Source organism: Gossypium hirsutum, chromosome A08 (genome assembly GCF_007990345.1).
Source record: "Gossypium hirsutum isolate 1008001.06 chromosome A08, Gossypium_hirsutum_v2.1, whole genome shotgun sequence".
Classification (NCBI taxonomy): Eukaryota; Viridiplantae; Streptophyta; class Magnoliopsida; order Malvales; family Malvaceae; genus Gossypium; species Gossypium hirsutum.
Window position 1 is genome coordinate 124,857,940 of NC_053431.1, and position 20,999 is coordinate 124,878,938.

Consider the following 20,999-nt stretch of genomic DNA (forward strand, 5'->3'; position numbering starts at 1 on the left):
TACGTATTAAGAAGTTAAAGATCAATGCTAGAGATTAAAAAGAAATTATTTAAATTTTAGTTCATAAATTTATGACATTTAAAATTACTTTATTAAAATAAAGTATATTATTAAAAAAAAAAAATTTCGATTGATACATATAATACAAAAAATTATATGACTTCGATTTTAATAGCCTAGTGAATTAAATGATACGTTGAACAGATTATAAATTTTTTTTAGGTAACTTATTTTAACCTTTCCTTAATTTTGTAGATTACAAAAAAACTTATAATAGAAGAGTTAAACTAACTTTTTTGATCCAAGTAATAAAATTTTGGAGAGATTTGACGATCATGAGAAATCAAGGTAATCGGGAACGGCGGAGCATGGAGGCGGAGGTGGAAGCGGCGAAGAAGAGATGCCAAGAGTTGATAGAAAAAATAGATTGTTTGGACGTCGCCACCATCAAATCAAATTGCAAGCACACACTCTTGAAGTTTGCCCATTCCGAGTTCTCGTTCCTCTGTCGCTTCCCCATTCATCTAGCTTCTTCTCAACCTCTCAGGTTCTTCTTTCTCTTTGTTCACCATCGTTTTTTTGTCTTCTCGTCTATTTTACAATTTAGCTCCTTGTACATGTATTTGATAATTAGAATAATAATAATAAAAGAATCATTTAATAGTTGTAAATAAAAGAAGTTTTTCATTAAATTAAGTAGTTAAGAATTAAAACCAGTGTTTTTAAGGGCGTAAAGCATGGTTTAGGTGCTAGAATCCAGCACAAGATGCAAAAACCCACTCACAAGTCAAGAGATTATACTTATTTGTGCGTAATTTTGCAGGTTTGTTTATGTGTATTTATGAAATGAGCTTAAAATTTGAAGAACGGTCCAATTCATCTTACAAAATCATGCAAATGGTTTTTGTTGGGCAATATGCATGATTTCTTTATGTTTATGGTGCCTTTTATGCTGTTGAATATTCAAAATTTGAGAAGTATGGAGTTTTAGCCTTCTTACTAGCGAAGGTATGGTTAATGAGAAAGATTAAAAACAAACGAATTGCCTAGGCGTGTGCCTGATCAAATGCGATTTGCTCAGGAGGATTTGGGGTGCTTTTGTTTTCTATCAGTAAGCTGCAATGTATTGGCACACACCTTAAAAACTCTGTTCGAACATCACATATATTGTTTCGTATGCATGTGTAACCTTAATGGTAAGCATAAAATTGATGAAAGGTTTTTGTTATCTTGTTTGGCATGAACAGCGTCAACCTTGGGCACCTGGAAGCCATTGTCTACATTCTTCAACAACCTTTTATAACTGCAGTTTCTCGTGTTTGCAAGCCACTTCCTCTCTCATTTTCAAGTAAACATAAAACCCTTTCTGCTGCTGCTTCTTTGAATTCCATCCATGTCCATATTGTATGTAATCTCAACAAAAACCCAGTTTGGGTTATTGTTTCTGATAGAAACCCGAATTACATTACTTGGCATTCAAATAACAAAACCAAGGGTTTGAAGTCTCGAATTCAACAAGTTCTTGATGCAGCAAAGTCAACCAACACCTTAAGACCTTACTCTATTATCCTTTTCTTTTCAAATGGACTCACCATTTTTAACCATCAGAAACTTAAGGATGAATTTGGTGCCTCCAAGCTAGCTCTGGAATTCTCTGACTCTGATTTTGATTTTGCCGAGGAAACTGAAGGTGAATGGGTTCATGTAATTCCAGGGTTGTATAAGGAGGCATGTGTACTTGAAATTAAGGTTGATCATGTTGTGAATAATGTCATAAGTTCTGAGCATGAGGTGAGAGACTCATTTCTGAATGTATTTCCTCCTGAGCATCAAGGAGAGAACGTGAATCCTAACTTAGGCTCTAGCAATTCTTTTTCTGCTCTTCTTTCACAAATGAAAAAGGTGGAATCTACTAAGATGGAGGATTTTTCCCATGACGATGATTTTATCAACTTTGATACAACAGCTTTGATAGCTATTGTATCAGGAATTAGCAATGGTTGTGCAGAGGAACTTTTGAATAAACCAGAGGTTGAACTGCGGCATCGATTCAAGGGAAATTATGATTTTGTGATTGCCCAGGTAAAATTTTCATTAAAGCTATGTTCTTTGCACTGAGTTGATCAATATGGATAAATGAAATCTCTTCCTCAATCCTCCTATCTTTGGCATTACCCTATGAAACCTTGTGGTCTAAAACAGGTTCTACGCATGGATATTTAAATTGAAAATTATGTTTTTTTGAAGTTCACTGTATGTATACAACTTCTGATGACTTTTTTTTTTTAATTTATGGAGTACAGTTCACTAATCTCTTGTTTGCTCTGGTTCATGCGTTGCCTACACATTAACTTAAAGATGAGGAATGACAGTGAGGAATATTTATTGTTAAATTAATTACAATGAAATGAGTTGGCTTGTTGCGGAAAAGTCAGATGGCCAATTATATCTCTTCACCCCCAGCAAACCTTACTAGAAAAGTTGAAAAGATTATAGAAGATATGCCATTTTCTCAGTAGCCAACTGTCTTTCCATCGTAGTAGGAAAAGCAAATAGATTTTCAGTTACATGTATAAATTTTCTCTCTTCTTAGTAAACATCGGTTTTTGTTCTACTTTATGATGCTAACTTTTTACGTCTTCTATTGTTAGCATTATTGCTGTTTTGTTTTATGCCTTATTATATCTTAAATTGTACGTAGAACTTTCTTTTAACAAGGTTTGTACCTCTTGCCAGGCAATGTCTGAACTTCAGTACCCAATACATGCGAACCTCAGTGCTGCTGTATCTGGGAAGAGGGGCATAATATGTGAGAGTGTTCTTTCAGAGTTCAAGGAGCTAGTATTGATGTGTGGAGGAGCTAATGAGAAGCACAGAGCTGATCAGCTCCTGAAATGCCTCCTGTGAGTTTTCTGACAACTATTGCTAAGTTAATGGTGAAATGACATGAGTCTAAGGATTTAACTAAGTGATAAGTCATTTAGGTTTGTGGTAGCAAATCAAACTAGCACGAAATCTGGTTTCAATTCTGAAATCTCAATTAAAGCTGCAGAATTTTTAATAAAGAAGAAAAAACTAAGATTCGTTGCTAGCTTTTCATTGGAGTCATAGGACTCATTTCTAAGGTTTACTGATTTACAGTCAGAAGTGCATACTGCTGGAAAATCACAGGAAATAGTGCCCTTTTTGTGAAACAAGTTGTTATGCTATATCTTAGATCCTAGGTTATACTTGGAGTCATATGACTTATCTCAACATTTGTATGTATGAACCGTAACAGGGTCGTGCGAGATAGCCCTTCAGAACGACTGATAGGCCTGCCAACTACAAGAAAGCTAGCACTGAAAAACAAGATTGTGTTTGGAACTGGTGATTACTGGCGTGCCCCAACTTTGACTGCAAATATGGCATTTGTGAGAGCAGTAGCACAGACAGGGATGTCTTTGTTTACTATTGAGCATAGTCCACGGGCTTTAACCGGTAACTAGCTGCACTAACCAGTCAGACATGCCGGTAAGAAGAGATCCATTTTTGGTGAAAGCACTCTTGGGCTCTGTTTATTGTTGTTACCTATAACTTGTATACGGTTAACCAGACTTGCTTTTTTACTTACATTTTGGCCGTTTCAATTAATGAAAGGCACAGTTAGAGAACATTTTAAAGGAAGATGGCCACTTTTGCCCATTAGATAGAGACAGATATATATAATAATTTAACCAAGTAGGCTTAAGCTTAAGAGACATTAGCCTTTATGCTTGATTATATTCATATTATGGTTAACTACATACCCTAGAAGCTCTGAAGTTGCAGTAATAATTTGCTGATCCTCTTCAGTTAGAAGCTTGCCCATTATTTCGCAAACTTTATTATATGTCCTTGTCACTAGGGCTGAAGAGAAAATTGTAAAAACCAAAATGAACTGCAGTGTTCAGTTTGCTTGTGTATGGCTTTCAGCTTTTTTTTAAAAAAAAAGGATTCACAATACTGCATATTAGCTGGATTTTTACTCTAGAAGAACTGAGTCAAACCGTGATTGCTCTTATTCTTCACTTTTGCTTGATAGTGTAACGAAGTTTGAGTTGGTTAGATGTTGTGAGAACCAACCCATAGAATAATGGAATTGGTATGATGTGCAACATTAAGGCTTTGCTTTTATGTTATCATTTCAGTTTGGAATGATTTGTTTTTATGTATTAAGGTAGAAAATGGCTATCTCTTTCATCTCATTTTTCAAAGAAAATTATGTAAAAGCTATGTTTATAAAAAAAAATTCATGTAAAAAATCAACAATTAGGCTTTAATTGAAAGGGTAGAGTTGAGGTTTTTGAAAATCTTATTGTCTTAGGTTCAAATCTAAGATTTATTTTGGGTTTAATTTGTTTTTTTTATATATATTAATTTTATATAAAAAGACAGAAATACGTTTATAGTAATATTTTTTTTTAAATGTCTTTTAAATTTTTTTATAACTAAATTGGTGTTCAATTAACTCATGAAATTAACTCAGTCAAAATAATAATATAGATAAAAAAAATATAACCTGATAAAAAATACAATAGGAAAATCTTACACAAACATAATACATATACAAATATTAAAATTTGTATAAAATAGGAAAAGTACACGAATTGCCCAAGTCAGGGAGATTTCCGCATTTATTGATACAATCCCATAAATGGAAAACTAATTTGGCATGTGAATGACACACCGCAAGCATTTTCCTTCTCTCATCAGAGTGAAAGCTTTGTTGATGTCCTCAAATGGCAGATTATGTGTGATGAACTCATCAACCTGTATTTCCTGTGAAAACAATGATAAATTTATATATAGATAGATAGATGTATGGAACCATGCTTGTATGTACAAGATAATATAACATTCACAGACATGCATGGTTGCCACCTTCAAGCTTGCTGAATGTTTTGCAGATTCACAACCATGGAAAATCAAGGTTTATTTGAAGCACTCAATATATTATACTCACTTTGGTGATTTAGTTTTTATACTTTAATTTGACATGATTTGGCCTACTATTATTAATGTTTATGCCTTAGCTCAAATCACCAATATTGTTACGAAGTTCCATTAATCGAGTGATGTGGAATTACCCCCCCCCCGAAATTTTTGTTTTAAAAATAAGTTATTTTTTCACTAATTTATCAATGAAGTAATAAGTACGAATCAATCTAACAAGATGTTATGGAAAATCTTACCCGGTTCATGTACTTGTTTACTAATGAAGGAAGATCAGATTTAGGTTTCCATCCTCCAAATAGGGACCCTTTCAATGTTTTCCCAGAAAGAAATGCTGAATAATGAGATGCTATTTCCGGGTTCGTTTTTGGTACACCGAGCGTAACTGTTAAACCCCATCCCTATGGAATGGATGGAAAAGAAGCTGGTGAGTTTCAGTTTTGATGATTAAGAATCTTCTTTAAAACAGAGAAGGATTATCAAATCATGAGTCAAGGAAATTACGTCACAGCATGATTGCAATGCAGTTGTTACCATTCCCGGTGTTGCCTATGCATTCAAAGGAGTAATCCGTCCCTCCACCAGATATTCGCTTAATAACCTGAAACATACTGATTGAGTTATAGTTTCTTATTGCATAAGGTTTTACCTATTGAACTTTGTTGCTCTTTGAATGGATACCTGTTGAATAGGTTCGTTATACTCGTTCGGATTCAAGAAGTCCGTGACTCCAAAACACTTTGCTACAACCGTAATGATAAATTTGTTTTCAGAGAAATTTCAACAGGCTCAGGACTCAAAAACCTGGAAATTGGAGGTGCAATATTGAACTTACCTTTTTCATACTTTTCGGGATTAATATCAACACCAATTATCTGAGATGCTCCCCTAAGTTTGGCACCTTGAGCAACCTTATCATACAAGCGTATTAATGATTAACCAAAATGGAGCAAATATGGCTGGCAGGTCATTACAGCACTGAGCTTTTACCGAAACGTTCAAGTAATACTTACAGCGAGGCCTACAGTTCCGAGTCCGAAAATCACCACGATTGATCCTTCAGAGATATCAGCAACATTCCAAGCTGCACCAAGACCTAAAACCATAGGCTAAATTATCAAGTGTAGTAAAACAAGATGTACTTATAAGGCTCAAGAATGTATTAGTTAGCTAAGAAACTAATGGAAACCCAAATATTCATACTTTCATACGAGCATCAATTGTCCGTAAAGGCTTCAAGATACGTTCCTACTACATAGTTGAAAAATCGAGATTGAAAGAGAGTTTGGACAGTGAGTTCTGCAATACCTGCAGCTACTCCACAACTCAGTAGGCATATTTTCTCCAGAGGTGCCTGTGGGCTGACTTTAACGGCACATCCAGAGTGCACGACCGTATACTCACTGAAACTTGAAACTGCACAATAATGATAAACGGGTTTCCCTTTAACCGAGAAACGCGTACCCTGATCGCTGTGCATCACACCTCTTCTTTCTAAGCCTAAAACTTGGCACATGTTACTCTTTTTGGATTCACAGTGCTTGCACGTCTTGCATTCTCCGGTGAATACCGTAAGCACGTGGTCCCCCTTCACGAATTCAGTCACTCCCTCGCCCACACTCTCGACAATCCTGCAAAGAAAACAACACTAAAACTAAAATCCAAAGTAATGCTAAACACGACAATGGTATCACTAGTCGGTAGCATGTACAAATATTTATTATGGGTTTAACTAGTTTCTCTTCGACATTTTATAGAACAGATGGAGAAACAGATTGAAGTTTTAAAAACTAAAAGAACTTATAAAGAATGCTTAAAACCAGAAACGGTGCTGAACTGACCCTGATGCTTCATGGCCGAATATCCGAGGAAATATAGCCTGCAATCAACTAGAGATTTTAGTGCCCAAATTTGATATAACATTCTCATTCGACATTCATTGAGCATGGCATCTATGTTATGTTATTGGTTTAACCAATATTCCTTAAAATAAAATGACTCAACTATTATATTTAAGTTTCAAACGCACTTCCCCGGATTCAAATAAGTGGCAGCTCCAAAAATACGATTTAGAGAGATTTCAAATACCATGTTAAATCCGGCAACCGAAATTACTCAGATTATTATATTTAAGTTCTAACACTGTTAATGACAAAGATTCAACACAACTCAATGGGCAATGAACACAAACTTCAAAAGCTAGCTTGTAAGACAATAAGAAAAGTTAGTAATTATACTAGTGCCCCTAAATTACAGCCTAAATTGTAAATTAGTCATCAAATTTCAAAATATTCTAATTAAGTCCTTAAAGTATTAATATCATATTAAATAACCATGATCAAATTTTAGATTGGATCTCACGGAAAACATATCAAGTATCTAATGTCTTAAAAGAAAAAAAAAAGATAAATCCCAAAACTATAAACAAATTTTGATTTTGTATGGTTTTATACATAAAATTTTGATTTGATTCAATTGTTGTAAAGAACTAATATCATTTTCGATAAAACATTATTTTATATTTAGATATTTCTTACACAAATAATTATACTTAACCAATATAAAAAAAATTATTATGTATTTATTTATATAAATGTGTAGAACTAAATAAAATTAAAGTTTTATATATACATCTAAACTGAAAATTGAGTTTAATGTGTATGATTACACAAAAATCAAACTTCATTTATTAAATTGTATCAAATTATATATTAAATCAAAATTAATGTATAAATTTAATATTTACCCCTAAAAAAATAGTCTACCTCGATTTTAAAAATATTAGCTTTAAATATACTTTACGTCTTATTCAGCTGATATTTAACATCCATTTGGACGAGAGAAGAACTTGATTAATACAATAATGATACTTTAAGAGTCCGGGGACATATAATATATACATCTAAACCGAAAATTGAGTTTAATGTATATGATTACACAAAGATCAAACTTCATTTATTAAATTGTATCAAATTATATATTAAATCAAAGTTGATGTATAAATTTAATATTTATCCCTAAAAAAATAGTCTACCTCGATTTTAAAAATATTAGCTTTAAATATACTTTACCTCTTATTCAGCTAATGTTTAACATCCATTTGGACGAGAGAAGAACTTGATTAATACGATAATGATACTTTAAGAGTCCGGGGACATATAACGCAGTTAACCCATGAAAAGAAAGAAGAAGAAAGGGCACCTGAGATTCCCAGGCAGTAATGTCAGTGCGGCAAAGAGAGGTACAAATGACTTTAACCCTAATTTCTAGAGGCTGAGGTGGGCTCACTTCCACTTCCTCCATAACCAGATCTTTTCCAGCTTCCCATGCCACCATTGCTTTTCATTTTAAATCAAACATCAATGAAACCATAAATACCCACATCGAAAAAAATTTGAAAAATGGGTGTGAGAGAATTTACCTTTGCAGGTGATGACATTGGGTTGATCAATGGAAGATGATGATGACATTTTTATTTTTATTTTTGCTGATTATTAGTTTTCAATTTATTTCAACTGTTTGCTTCTTTTTAGTTTAAAAATGGAGGAGAAAAGGCAGAATGGGAAGTAGTAGTTGTGGATGGAAAGGAGCTGTTGATCGGTGGGTTGGTAGGTAAGGTAGTAGGTGAGTTGACTGTTCTTTTTTGTTTTCAACGAGTTGACTCAGTTCTTAAATCTCAAGTTTGGTTAATATACTAAATAGATAAATATCAAATTCATACATAAACTTTAGTCTAATGTGCAATTTGATACATAAATTTTGATTTTATATAATTATATACATAAAACTTAAATTATGATTCATATGAATATATAAATACATTTATTTTTTATATTAGATTAATATAATTATTTTTTATATACAATGTATCAATACAAAATGGTGTTAGTTTGATAATGATATCAATTATTTGTGAAATTTGAATCAAACAAATTTTCATATATAAAATTGCACAAAATCAAATTTTACATAAGACATTCAGCATTGGATCAAAGTTCATGAATATTTTTATATTTATCTATATACTAAAAAAACCTTAAAACTATTATACATTATTTAAACAAGTTATTATATTGTTTTCGTAGTTAAATAAATCCTAATCTTCGATTTTCACTCATTAAAACTCTTCATTTTAATAACACAATAAAAAATATTTTAAAATTTTAAATTAATTTGCAATTTATGTTAATTTGTATTTGATAAAAATAGTTTATTAATAAAACAATAAATTATTCTTTTAAAATTTTTAAAAATTACTCATATATAACACTTAATTACTTTTTTTAAAATATTGATTTTAATATCAATAAAAATATTTTAAAATTTTAAACTAATTTGCATTCTATGTTAATTTGAATTTGATGAAATAATTTGTTAATTAAACTAATCTTTTAAAATTTCTTAAAAGTGTTTATATTCTTAATCATTCTTTTAAAAATTTTAATTTTAATATTTAAAATTTAAATTAATTTACATTTAAGTTTATTTGAATTTCACCAGAATAATTTATTAATTAAAAAGTAAACCAATATTTTAATTAATTTGCATATATATTTTATATATATAACACGGTTAATTATTCTTTTAAATTTTATATTGTTATTAAAGTGTATATAATTTCTATTGCATCAACAAGAAATTCAAATAAGAGCCTCTGATTAAAGATATGTTTAGATTTAAATATGATAAAGTCTCTGCACTCTTTCGAATTTTAAAATTTAATCTTTATATCTTAATTTTGAGACACTGAGTTCATATACTTTTTTTTTAAGTTAATAATATCAATTGCAAAATATTTTTTTTAGCTCTAACATTTTTAGTTTTTTTTTTGTCAATTTGATCATTTACATGAAAAATTTTAAAAGTAATTTTTTCATATTTTAAATAAATTCCTAAAAATTTAAAAAATTGTAATTTTTAAATAAAAACTCTTTAAATTTAAAAAAACTTTTAAAAATACAAACAAAAATTCAAAAATTCAATGTTATCTAAACTGGACCTGGCCAGTTAGTCAGAGAATCGGTTGGGGTATCAGTTCTGTGAGAGGTAAAAAATCGATTGACTTATGAACTGATACGGACTGATTGAACCAGGCTAAAAAAACTAGTTGAACTGACAATTAAACTGGTTTTTATTTTTTAACTATTTACGTGATTTAAACATATCAGACCAGCTGTTCTAGGAATCAGTTGGTCAAACCAATTCAAAATAGCTTCAACCAATTTTTTAGCTTTATTCAACCAGTCCGTACCAGTACGCGGGTCAACTGTTTTTTACCTTTTGTTTGATCAATACCCTAATCAATTCCCGGTCCAACTGGTCAGTCCGATCTAATTTACATAACATTGAATTTTGGATTTATTTTATTTTATTTTTTTGAATTTTAAGGAGTTTTTTCATTATTTTTATTTTAAATATTATTTTTTTTTATTTTTTTAAATAGGAAAATAATTTTTTTTTTTGAAATTTTAAGTACTTTTAAAGGGTAATGACCAAATTAACAAAAAACTATAAATGTTGAGAGCTAAAAAAAGTATTTTACATTTGGCACCATTAATTTTAATGAGAAAATTATACTAACGGACCAAGTTTAAAAAAAAAGTACAGGGACTCAATGTCTCAAAATTAAAATATAGAGATTAAATTTTAAATTCAAATGAGTACAGGGACTCAATGACATATTTAAACCATAGATTTAATTTAATATTTAAATTAAGAGCTTTTATGACTAAAAACCATATATTAGGGCTTATTTAACCATGAAAATAGTTGAAGAATTTATTTAAACAAAGTGTAATAGTTTAAGGTTTGTTTAGTATATTAACCTCAAGTTATTTATTTTGATGTAAATCTCAAAATACTACAAACACATAGGCACTCGTAATGTGACAGTCCTAATTTGGCCCTAGTCCGAAAGTGGTTTCGGGACCACAAAACCGAGTCATAAAAATAATTAACCGTTATAATCTATGCTTACTGTATGTGTACATGCACGTGTGAAAGTTTCATATTTTAATTTGGTCAATTGTATGTGAAATTATTAAATAGGACTTATGTGAGAAAATTCTGAAATGTGATAGGTTAATCTTAAGTGGCCTATTAATGCATGTGACAAAGAGGATGAACTTGCATGTCAAATATTCATTTTATTTAGGTAGTGGCCGGCAATGATGATATGTTATATAGAATATATGTATTATTTAATTATAATGGCTTTATAATTTTAATTTAGTAATGAATTAATAAAAAGAAAATAGGTGATGAAAACAAAGCTTCACCTTTGTTCTTCTGGGCCGAAATGTAAGAGAGGAAAGGGGAGAAAACTTCATTCGGTTACCATAGGCTTAAATCAAGCTCAAGAGCAAAGAGGGTCGAAGTTGGATAGGGGAAAAGAGAAAGTAATTGAGTAGCCTTTCTGCAACCGTTCAAGTATATCCGAGGTAAGTTTTGAATAGTCACATTTAGTACGTAATTGATAATGTCTTGATATGTGTATGATAACTGTACTGCGATCTATTGATTCTATTTGAATATAGTTGAGTGACAAATAATTTATGTTTAAGGCTTAAAGCCGAATAGACATTAGAAGTTAAGCTTGGAAAGTAAATGGACATATATTCTTATGTATGTTATTGAGCCAAAAGTTATATGAATGGTGCCCATGTTATGCTATTATTCGAATGGAATAAATGAACTATGATTGTGAAATGTTATGTGAATTGAATTTTCTTGCGAATAAGTATGCATGACATTCAGTGATGTATATCCGGACTTAGGGTCTGCAGGCTATGTGCTGGAATTATATCCGGACTTAGAGTCCGTAGGCTATGTGCTGGAATTATATTCGGACTTAAGGTCCGCAGGCTACGTGCTTGAAATATGTCCGGGCTAAAGTCCCGCAGGCTTCGAGCTGGTATTATACCGGGTTTAAATTCCCGCAAGCTTGTGCTGGTAATTGGTTTCAAGTCCTAAGACCTAACAGGCTTAATGCCAGTAAGTTAAGTAAGATTACGATATTGAATGTTCGCAGTAAACCATCGTCGAGTAAGTACTATACATTTAAAATGTTCAGGTACGTATTACTTACTCATCGGTGAATTGATTTCGAAGTGAATCATTAGCATCAAAGAAGAATATATATATAAATATGATTGATGGTTATATTTGTGAATATGAGAATGATTTAATCGGTCATGGTATATTTGTATATGAATTATATGTTAAAATTTCTTTATGTACTCATGTACATTCAGTCAATGATTTTTGTGAATTATTAGTACTAAAGAATGATACTTAAGTGTGAATGAATGTTTCGATTTTTGATAAGTCTTTAATTGTTTGTGATGCTTAAAACTTACTAAGTTTTGAAAGCTTACTCTGTTCTTTATTTCTCTGTTTTATAGATTGTTGATTTTGGCCACCGACTCGGGGATCGTCAGCAGTTCATCACACTATCGATCTTTTTGGTATAGTTATATTTTGGACTCGATATGGCATGTATAGGTTAGGCTGATGATAACTATGTTTTGAAATTGTAAATATTTTGGCCATACGAAAATGGCGTATAACTTAAATATCAGTATGTATTTAAGCTTGATCTCTGTTTATGTTTATTGACACTGTGAATGAGATAATTAAATGTTTAGTTCGGTAATACCTCTTAGCCTTAATTCGGCGTTCGAATTCAGGTTAAGGGTGTTACACGTAAAGTAAATTGATGGTTATAAATAAAATAACATCTAACAAAAATTACTAGTAAAAAGGAAAGAAAGATAGTGAGCATTAATAAGTTAACATTATATATGTATATAAAGAATGAAATATTAAAGCAATAGTTATTCGAGGAGATATTATCAAATCATATTTTATCAGCAATGACATGAAGAGCAGTTAATTATTATTTTCATCGATGTTGAGATAATATAATATCATGATATTATTTTTTTAAAATTTTTTGTAAATTATTTATACAGTGTAAAATAAGTATTCTTAAAACTGTTTCTTTTTTTATTTATTTATCTGTTATTTATTTGGTACAGGTAAAAATTAAATTTCTAATAAAATTTTAATAATTATTAATAAACGTGTTTATTAATTTAGTTTAAATATTATTTGTATTTATCATGAACTATTATTATAATTGTTGTATGTTGTTTTACTTATTTTTTATTCCAAATTAGTAGTATAGATTACTTTGTTATATAGTTCAGAGTGGGTATATTATTTAAAAACTACAAGAAATTATCACTATAATTACAGATAACAATAATTAAAAATTTTATTTAAAAACTATTTAAAAAATAAATGCATAAAATTACATGCAATGCATGTGATATTAAAAATTTGTTTAAATAAAATATGAGTTTAGATTATTTTTTGAATTGACAAATATAACCTTCATTGTATTTATTTTAAATATTTTTTATATTTATTTTTATTAACCTTCAATTTTTAGTTAAATTATTTAATTTTAAATCGAAAAAATTAATTAAACTATTAAAATTTTAATAACATTGATATCCAGCATGACAATTTATATATATTTCACTGTAAAGTTTTTTTAATGGCATTAAAAAAAATAAAATCGGGCCGTACCTTGATCGGACCGGCCCATGTAGGGTTCAATGAAGAATGCTCGGTTCATTTAAAGTGTTTTACTCTTTTTCTTGTGCATAAAGAAAGGAATAAAAAAAAAGCGACCCTATAAAACGGGCTTTGTTGAATTTAAATACCAAAACCCGGTTTAATGGTGGCTGTCCCTTTCACGGCTTTACAAGACTTTTTTTTTTAATACCTATATAAAAAAGGGTCTCACAATTCGTCCTCCTTTTTTCTCTCTGCTAGGTTTCGTCACTTGAAGGCTGAAGCTATGGTAAAACTTCAAAATTTTGTTAATTATATTTTTTTTTCAAATCTAAAATCTCTATTTCCTTCTAAAAATTCAATTTCTCACTTTTTTTTTCATTTTTTGGGGAATTTTGCAGGAGGGTAAAAATGCGAATCTGGAAGCGGCGATCGACCAGTTGCTTAATGTTGAGAAGCAGATGCGGTTTGCCGGCGATGTGATTGGCACCAAGAAAGCGGTCTCTGACATTTTGCAGCTCTGCTTTGAAGCTAAGGATTGGAAGTCTCTCAATGAACAGATCGTTAATTTGTCTAAGAAACGTGGTCAACTTAAGCAGGTAACTTGTGTTCTTCTTGTGCGTGTGCGTTTTCTATTTGCTGGATTCAATTATCGTTTTACTTGCTTTGTGTTTGGAAATTTAGGGTTTATGTGTATCATTTTTGGCTGAATCTAATTTGATTTTTTGTAAGTGGATGTGCATCTATTCTGAGCGTTTTAGGGTTTTTTTACTTATTTGATTGCTGTAAATGCTTCATTTGGTAGTTGTAAGTAGTGCTTTTTGAGATGTAGGTTTATTGGTATATTTGGCATTTTGTCTTACATTTAGCTGAAGTTCATTGTTGTTGTGTGATTATGTTTATGATTCTATTATACTCATGTTAATTAGAACAGAATTTCTATTTTAATGGTTGTTTCCATTGAAGTTAGAACCACAGGACATAGACGAAAACCCTTTACTGAACCATATTGTTTAGTGAAGTTCAGATCTTTTCCTCATGATTAAGCCCCTAAATATAGATTTTTTTAGCCCTCCCTTCTAGTTTTATAAAGTAGTTTTGTCTGAAATGTTGACGCACTGCAACGGCTATTTGGTTGAGGGTTTTTCACGTCCTTGTTGAAGTTTTCTACCGAGGTTATGATTAATCAATATTATTACTTACTAGAGTTGTTTATTTTTCTGCACTCTGCAGGCAGTGACTGCAATGGTTCAGCAAGCAATGCAATACATTGATGAGGCACCAGATCTTGAAACTCGTATAGAGCTTATCAAGACCCTGAACACTGTGTCTGCTGGAAAGGTAAGTGTTTGAATTTGAAATTAAGTTTTCTTCTTATTTGATGTAACCAGTTTAATGTTTTAACACTTTCTCGAAACAAATTTATTTCCCTTCATCTGTAGATTTATGTTGAAATTGAGAGAGCAAGATTGATCAGAAGACTTGCAAAGATTAAAGAAGAACAGGGCCTTATTGCTGAAGCTGCAGATTTAATGCAGGAAGTTGCAGTAAGTTTCCTTTATAAAAGGATTATAGCTTCTTTGCCATTTATCCCCTTTTTCTAATATTTGTTTGGTTTGATCTGCAGGTGGAAACTTTTGGTGCCATGGCAAAAACTGAGAAAATTGCCTTCATTCTTGAACAAGTATGTGCATCTTATTTTGATCATTGCCCCTATTGTTTTAAATATTACTGTATCTTTTAGATTAAGATTGAAATAATAATTGCGTCTATGTGCCAATAATTAAACTATGCAGGTTCGCCTCTGCTTAGATCGCCAGGATTATGTCCGTGCTCAAATTCTGTCAAGGAAGATTAGTCCTAGAGTATTTGAGGTCGATACCTCCAAGGAAAAGAAGAAACCCAAAGAAGGTGACAATGTTGTGGAGGAGCCTCCTGCTGATATACCTTCACTATTGGAGTTGAAGCGTATCTACTATGAACTGATGATTAGGTATTTGGCTTCTTTGCTCTCTGGCTTCTATATTTTTATACTCGACTAGCTTTGCATAGTAACTGTAAAAAATAAAAACCAGAACCAATGTAAGAATGAGGATCATAGTTCTTGGAAAACTTTTAACCATTATAGCTACAGTTCTCAAATTTTCATTGAATGTAAGAATGAGAATCATAGTTCCTGCTTTGGATTTTATTGTTGAACTGACTTACCATTATAACCAAGCAACTTAAGAAGACATATGAACCATCTTTACTTCACTGTAAAAACTATGTGAAATGAATTTCTTGAATTACCTTCTCTCCTGCTATGTGTTTGGAATTGTCTTACTCATGAGGTTTACTTTCCTCTGTAGGTATTACTTTCATAACAATGACTACCTTGAAATTTGCCGTTGCTATAAGGCAATATACGAGATTCCATCCATAAGAGAAGATCCATCTCAGTGGATTCCGGTAAAGCTCATCTCAATATATTTCCTTTCAAAGTTCTGTTGAGCTGTTCTCATGTATATAGCTTTATTTGCAGGTCTTAAGAAAAATCTGTTGGTACTTAATCTTGGCCCCACATGATCCAATGCAGTCAAGCCTTCTTAATTCCACATTGGAGGATAAGAATCTTTCTGAGATCCCAAAATTTAAGTAGGTCCTTAATGAATTTAATATTCACGAATACTTTGAGCTCTTGGCTTGTTGTTTATTAAATGGTATATAATCTTGTGACCAATTTGCTTTATCTTCTGTTACAGGTTGCTATTGAAACAGTTAGTTACAATGGAGGTTATCCAGTGGACATCCCTGTGGAATTTATACAAGGATGAATTTGAGAATGAGAAGAACATGCTTGGAGGTTCTTTGGGTGACAAAGCTGCAGAAGATTTGAGAATGAGAATTATTGAACATGTAAATTTTCCACCCTCTTGCTATAAAATTCTATTCACTCATTAATTTCTTGACCATTTTTCATTGAAACCAATTTATTGCTTTTCAGAATATCCTTGTTGTTTCAAAGTACTACTCGAGGATTACATTGAAGAGACTTGCAGAGTTGTTGTGTCTCACTATCCAGGTTTGTCCCTTTCTGTTTTCCTTCTCCCTCTTATCTGTTTTCTTGAGAAACCTTGTCGCTAGTTGAGAAGCATGCCACCGTGCCATTTCCATGTTCTGTGCTAATTATAATTATCTTTTCACTCCAGGAAGCTGAGAAGCATCTTTCTGAAATGGTTGTCTCCAAGGCACTGGTGGCAAAGATTGACCGACCAATGGGAATAGTCTGCTTCCAGGTAGCAAAGGATAGCAATGAAATTCTCAATTCGTGGGCTTCGAACTTGGAAAAACTTCTTGATCTTGTTGAGAAGAGTTGCCACCAAATACACAAAGAAACCATGGTTCACAAAGCTGCTCTGAAAGTATGAAAACGATGAACATTCACCAAACTACAGGTAATCAGCCTTCCTTCGTCACATTCAACTTCATATCTTTATGTTCACAGACAAAATGGACAAATCCATGACATCAATTTCATAATCTACAGGTTGTGGCCAAGTTGAAATGTGCTTTTTGGAGGCAAGTGGTCTAATATGATGGTAAAAAAAAGTATGTTGCTATGACCTTTTCTATAACTGAAATTTGGTTACTATAGGGAAAACCAAAAGATGGTGCCTGTTTTTTATAGCAGTTGGGAAGAAAACAATTAGGTTTGTTATTTGTATTCTTCATCACTATTCGACAATTTCGCATCTTTCACATTATTTCACCACTATTTCTTCGAGCACTTCATTGCACTCGTATTCTTGCGTCACTTCGTCTTTGATGATTTCCGTGCGCCTGAGTAATTCGTTTTAACAAAGCTTCTTTATCAGTTTACTCCCATTTGGTATCTTTAATTGATTGCATTGCTACGATCTGTTGAAGGGGTATGAGATAAAAGTATCATGCAAGTTTCTATATTAAAGTTAGATTACGTCTTTTACTCAAAAAATAGAAAAATTAGTTTTTTCTATGATAGATCAAATAGTAAATTAATATTTTTGATGAAAAATTTATTATTTTTACTGTTAAAAATTAATTTTGCTTGCAGAATAACAAAATCATTACACATGATGTATTATACGTGCCTTAATGCCTAAATTTTTATAATTTGTCATTTTTTAATAAAAGGGCTAAAATATACTTTGATTCTTGCTACAAGGTTTTTATGGTACTTTTGGTAATTTTTTAAGGAGGCAAGATCATGGTAGCAAGCAATTGTATCAAATTTGGGCCAAGTTAGCTCAAAATAAAAATTATGTGAAGCTCATACCAAGAAGAAAAGATTTATGTAAAGCTCATCGGTGTTGGATTATTATATATAATTAGATATATTAGTGTTGTTTATGTGTTTATTTTATTTTATTTATAATATAATTATTAATAATCTTTGAAAATATGTTTATTTATTTTAAAATTAAATTATGTCAAATATAGTAAATTATTGATAGGTTTTAATTTTAATTTTAAAAGGTTATAAAATGATTGTTGAACACAATTAAATATAATTTTAAATAAATAAATTTATACAATTATATTTATATTATTATTTAAGTTCTTAATTAAGTTGATGTTATTTTTAATCGGATCATTAATTCGGTTAGAAAAATTATGAAAATGTCATTTATTACTTCCATCAATTATATTTATATTTACTAGGTATTAAGTGTTTTACAGAGTTTGTGTTGTCCTTAATTGGGTCATCAATTTTCGTAATTAAAATAAGTTATATTATTTGAGGGTATTTTAGTTTTTTCATTTTAATAAAAAATCAATTAAAATATGGATATGGAAGAATTTGAACTTGCAACAATTATTGAATTATTAAAATCTTAAATTTATCATTTAGCCAATATTTCATTTGAATGCATCTTATACAATTTTATTTTAATATGCATAATTTATTATTTCTATCAAAGTGTTTTACTGAATTTGTGTCATCCTCAACCGGATCACCAACTTAGTTAGGAAATTATAGAAATACTCTTCCATAATTAAAAAAAAAAAGTTATACTATTTGAGGATATTTTAGTCTATTCATTCAAACAAAAATCAATTAAAATATGCATGATTTAAACTCTCCCCGATGAAAGTTGTACAACATTAAAATTACCACCAAACACAAGCTCCATTTTAATATATTTTATACATTTTTATTTTAATATGTATAAGTTATTATCTCCATTAGTTGTATATATTTATACTATTGTTAATTGAGTTGTATCTCGAGTCAACTCATACTAACAATTGTTGGCAAAATCATGATATATAATTGCAGCGCATTTAGTATTATTTATCTTATGTATACGTTTCAGTATTTATTGTATACTATTTTTAAACACAAATTTATGTTTTTAACCTGTAATTTCTACACGCATATGCGTGCGATAAGATTTCTAGTATAAATGGAAAGCCCTAAGGTCTTCCACAATGGAACTTAATTTTTTTTTTTGGGCATGAGAACATTATAAGTAAATTTCAATTCCAATTACTTTTTAGATTATAGAAGTGGTTAAATTTCATTTTGATTATTATATTTCACTCAAATTTGAGATTTAGTTTATATACTTTAGTTTTGATATAATTTAATATCTCAACTTTTATAATGCTGTTATTTAATCTAAATACTTTATTCTAAATGACATGAATTTTAAGAATTGTTACCATCGTAAAAATTTATTATTAAATTCATGTTCGTTATAATGTTATTATTTTTTTGTTTTGTAGGTTCCAAGTTAATTTTATTTTTCAAAATGCCACACCAGTATAAAAGAATTCTAACAATGTTAATAAATGGACTAAAAATTTTTAATTAAAAAAGTAGATAACCTGAATTCTTGAAAATAAAATATGGAAATTAAATTCCAAATATACGAATAGTACAAAAATTTTGAAAAAATTATAAAATTTAAATTTATAATTAATTAATTAATCCAACCCACAGCATGAATAGAAATAAAAAAAAATTAAAAAAATTAACAAAAATAAATCCAATAAGTATAAACTTAAAATTAAACAAAAATCGTTCAAACTAGATTGATTTATAAGTCTAATCAAATCTTCAATTCAAACTTTAGTCAAAATATGCTCTTGTTAAAAAAGGTTTTTAACTGTTGAATTTGATAATTAGATTTATATTAGTGTTTATAATTTTTTTTTCAATTTTAGTATTTGAACTTGATAATTAAGTTTATTTTAATAATTAGAATTGTGTCTGTTATAACAATTTTACATTTTTCGAGTTAATGAGTCAAAAATAGATTTAGTAGTCGAAATGAATAAAAATATATAAATACTAAATTGAACTTAATCCGCAAGTTCAAGGCTAAAATTACATTAACCTTAACAATGGCTAACAAAAACAACAAAGGCTAAAAAAACGAAAATGGTAAATTACATTCAAGATCACTAGACTATTAGTGAATTTATCTGTTCATCACTCGAAAATTACAAAATGATAATTGGATTAATAAAAAATTTTCATTTAAATCATTGGACTATTAAAAAAAAATATTTAAGTTATTAGGTTTTTTTTAAAATCCGGCTAGCAAGTTCTAAGGGCCAATTTGATTATCAATATAGTGGATCAGTATCCATCGAGGAGTAAAACATACCTAGGTCCAAGTTAATTTCATGATCAATGCCAGAAATCAGAAAAGATTGTTGCTTGTATTTTCGTTTGCAGATTCATGATATTAAAAGTTGTTTAAAAAAATTTAAACTGTAGAAGAGGATGGGAACGAAAGCTTTTTATTAGTATAAACAGTTTAAATAGAGAAGGCCATGCAACAATAATTTTAACAAGTTAAGGATTTAAATAATTTTTTTTATAATTCAATGACCATTTTATAACATTTTAAAATTAAGTTATTAATAACTTAGGCCTCCTTTGGATCCAAATTTTGCATCAGTTCAGTGCGTTTTCTATTGATTTCTGTGCAACTGCTGCTTTGAAGCTCTTTGGATGGCCAACTTTCAGTGCAGTGGAAGGGAGTTCATCGCACCACACCCCAAAATTTCCACTGCTCTATTTCTGGCCAATTGAAAATTCAAAACTCCAAACGTAGCTGTCATTCCTTTTTTACCCCTTTTCATTTATTAATAAATTAAATAAAGAAAAGTAAAAAAAAAAACTTTGATGGAAAAAATAGAAAACGTTGATGGCTAAAGGAAAAAACATTTTATTATAAATTTATATTTTAATATTTTATTAAATAAATTAATAAATTCACATATTTTAATAATTTTAAAAAAGTAAAATAATTTAAAATTTTTTTATTATATATCAATTCTAATATGATGTCCTTAATAGTCATTTTTTATTCTCACCTCACCGTTACAACTGCGTTTGAATCCAAACACATACTTCACCGCTATTTCTAATCTCACTGCTACAATATCTAATCTCACCGCTATAG

At 30.2% G+C, this 20,999-nt stretch overlaps 3 protein-coding genes across 3 annotated transcripts; 2 read left to right on the forward strand and 1 right to left on the reverse strand.

The window, feature by feature from the left end:
* Positions 1-263: 263 nt before the first annotated feature.
* Positions 264-3,736, forward strand: LOC107928404 (uncharacterized). The gene is made up of 4 exons (XM_016859630.2): positions 264-547; positions 1,248-2,082; positions 2,737-2,903; positions 3,281-3,736. The coding sequence occupies exons 1-4, from the start codon at positions 336-338 to the stop codon at positions 3,486-3,488; spliced, it is 1,422 nt and encodes a 473-aa protein (XP_016715119.1). The 5' UTR covers positions 264-335; the 3' UTR covers positions 3,489-3,736.
* A 785-nt stretch (positions 3,737-4,521) lies between these two features.
* On the reverse strand, positions 4,522-8,560 carry LOC107928354 (alcohol dehydrogenase-like 6). The gene is given in 11 exon segments (XM_016859552.2): positions 4,522-4,800; positions 5,214-5,375; positions 5,479-5,514; positions 5,516-5,575; positions 5,656-5,717; positions 5,810-5,885; positions 5,988-6,070; positions 6,283-6,605; positions 6,816-6,853; positions 8,176-8,312; positions 8,396-8,560. Coding segments are annotated over 11 exon segments (1,143 nt in total). The 5' UTR covers positions 8,445-8,560; the 3' UTR covers positions 4,522-4,683.
* A 5,129-nt stretch (positions 8,561-13,689) lies between these two features.
* On the forward strand, positions 13,690-17,326 carry LOC107928353 (26S proteasome non-ATPase regulatory subunit 12 homolog A). Its single transcript, XM_016859550.2, has 12 exons — positions 13,690-13,846; positions 13,959-14,156; positions 14,791-14,898; positions 15,000-15,104; positions 15,185-15,241; positions 15,354-15,550; positions 15,909-16,008; positions 16,082-16,194; positions 16,302-16,455; positions 16,544-16,621; positions 16,749-16,994; positions 17,087-17,326. Exons 1-11 carry the CDS (start codon positions 13,844-13,846, stop codon positions 16,965-16,967), a joined length of 1,332 nt encoding a protein of 443 aa, XP_016715039.1. The 5' UTR covers positions 13,690-13,843; the 3' UTR covers positions 16,968-16,994; positions 17,087-17,326.
* The last annotated feature ends 3,673 nt before the right edge of the window (positions 17,327-20,999 follow it).

What these genes read in the sequence shown, in the direction of transcription:
- LOC107928404 (XM_016859630.2), top strand. Translation starts at nt 336, where the DNA reads ATGAGAAATCAAGGTAATCGGGAACGGCGGAGCATGGAGGCGGAGGTG. An exon ending in GCTTCTTCTCAACCTCTCAG is followed by an intron (nt 548 to 1,247) that starts GTTCTTCTTTCT and finishes TGGCATGAACAG; the next exon opens with CGTCAACCTTGGGCACCTGG. An exon ending in CAGCTCCTGAAATGCCTCCT is followed by an intron (nt 2,904 to 3,280) that starts GTGAGTTTTCTG and finishes GAACCGTAACAG; the next exon opens with GGTCGTGCGAGATAGCCCTT.
- LOC107928353 (XM_016859550.2), top strand. An exon ending in AACGTGGTCAACTTAAGCAG is followed by an intron (nt 14,157 to 14,790) that starts GTAACTTGTGTT and finishes TGCACTCTGCAG; the next exon opens with GCAGTGACTGCAATGGTTCA. An exon ending in TTGCCTTCATTCTTGAACAA is followed by an intron (nt 15,242 to 15,353) that starts GTATGTGCATCT and finishes TAAACTATGCAG; the next exon opens with GTTCGCCTCTGCTTAGATCG.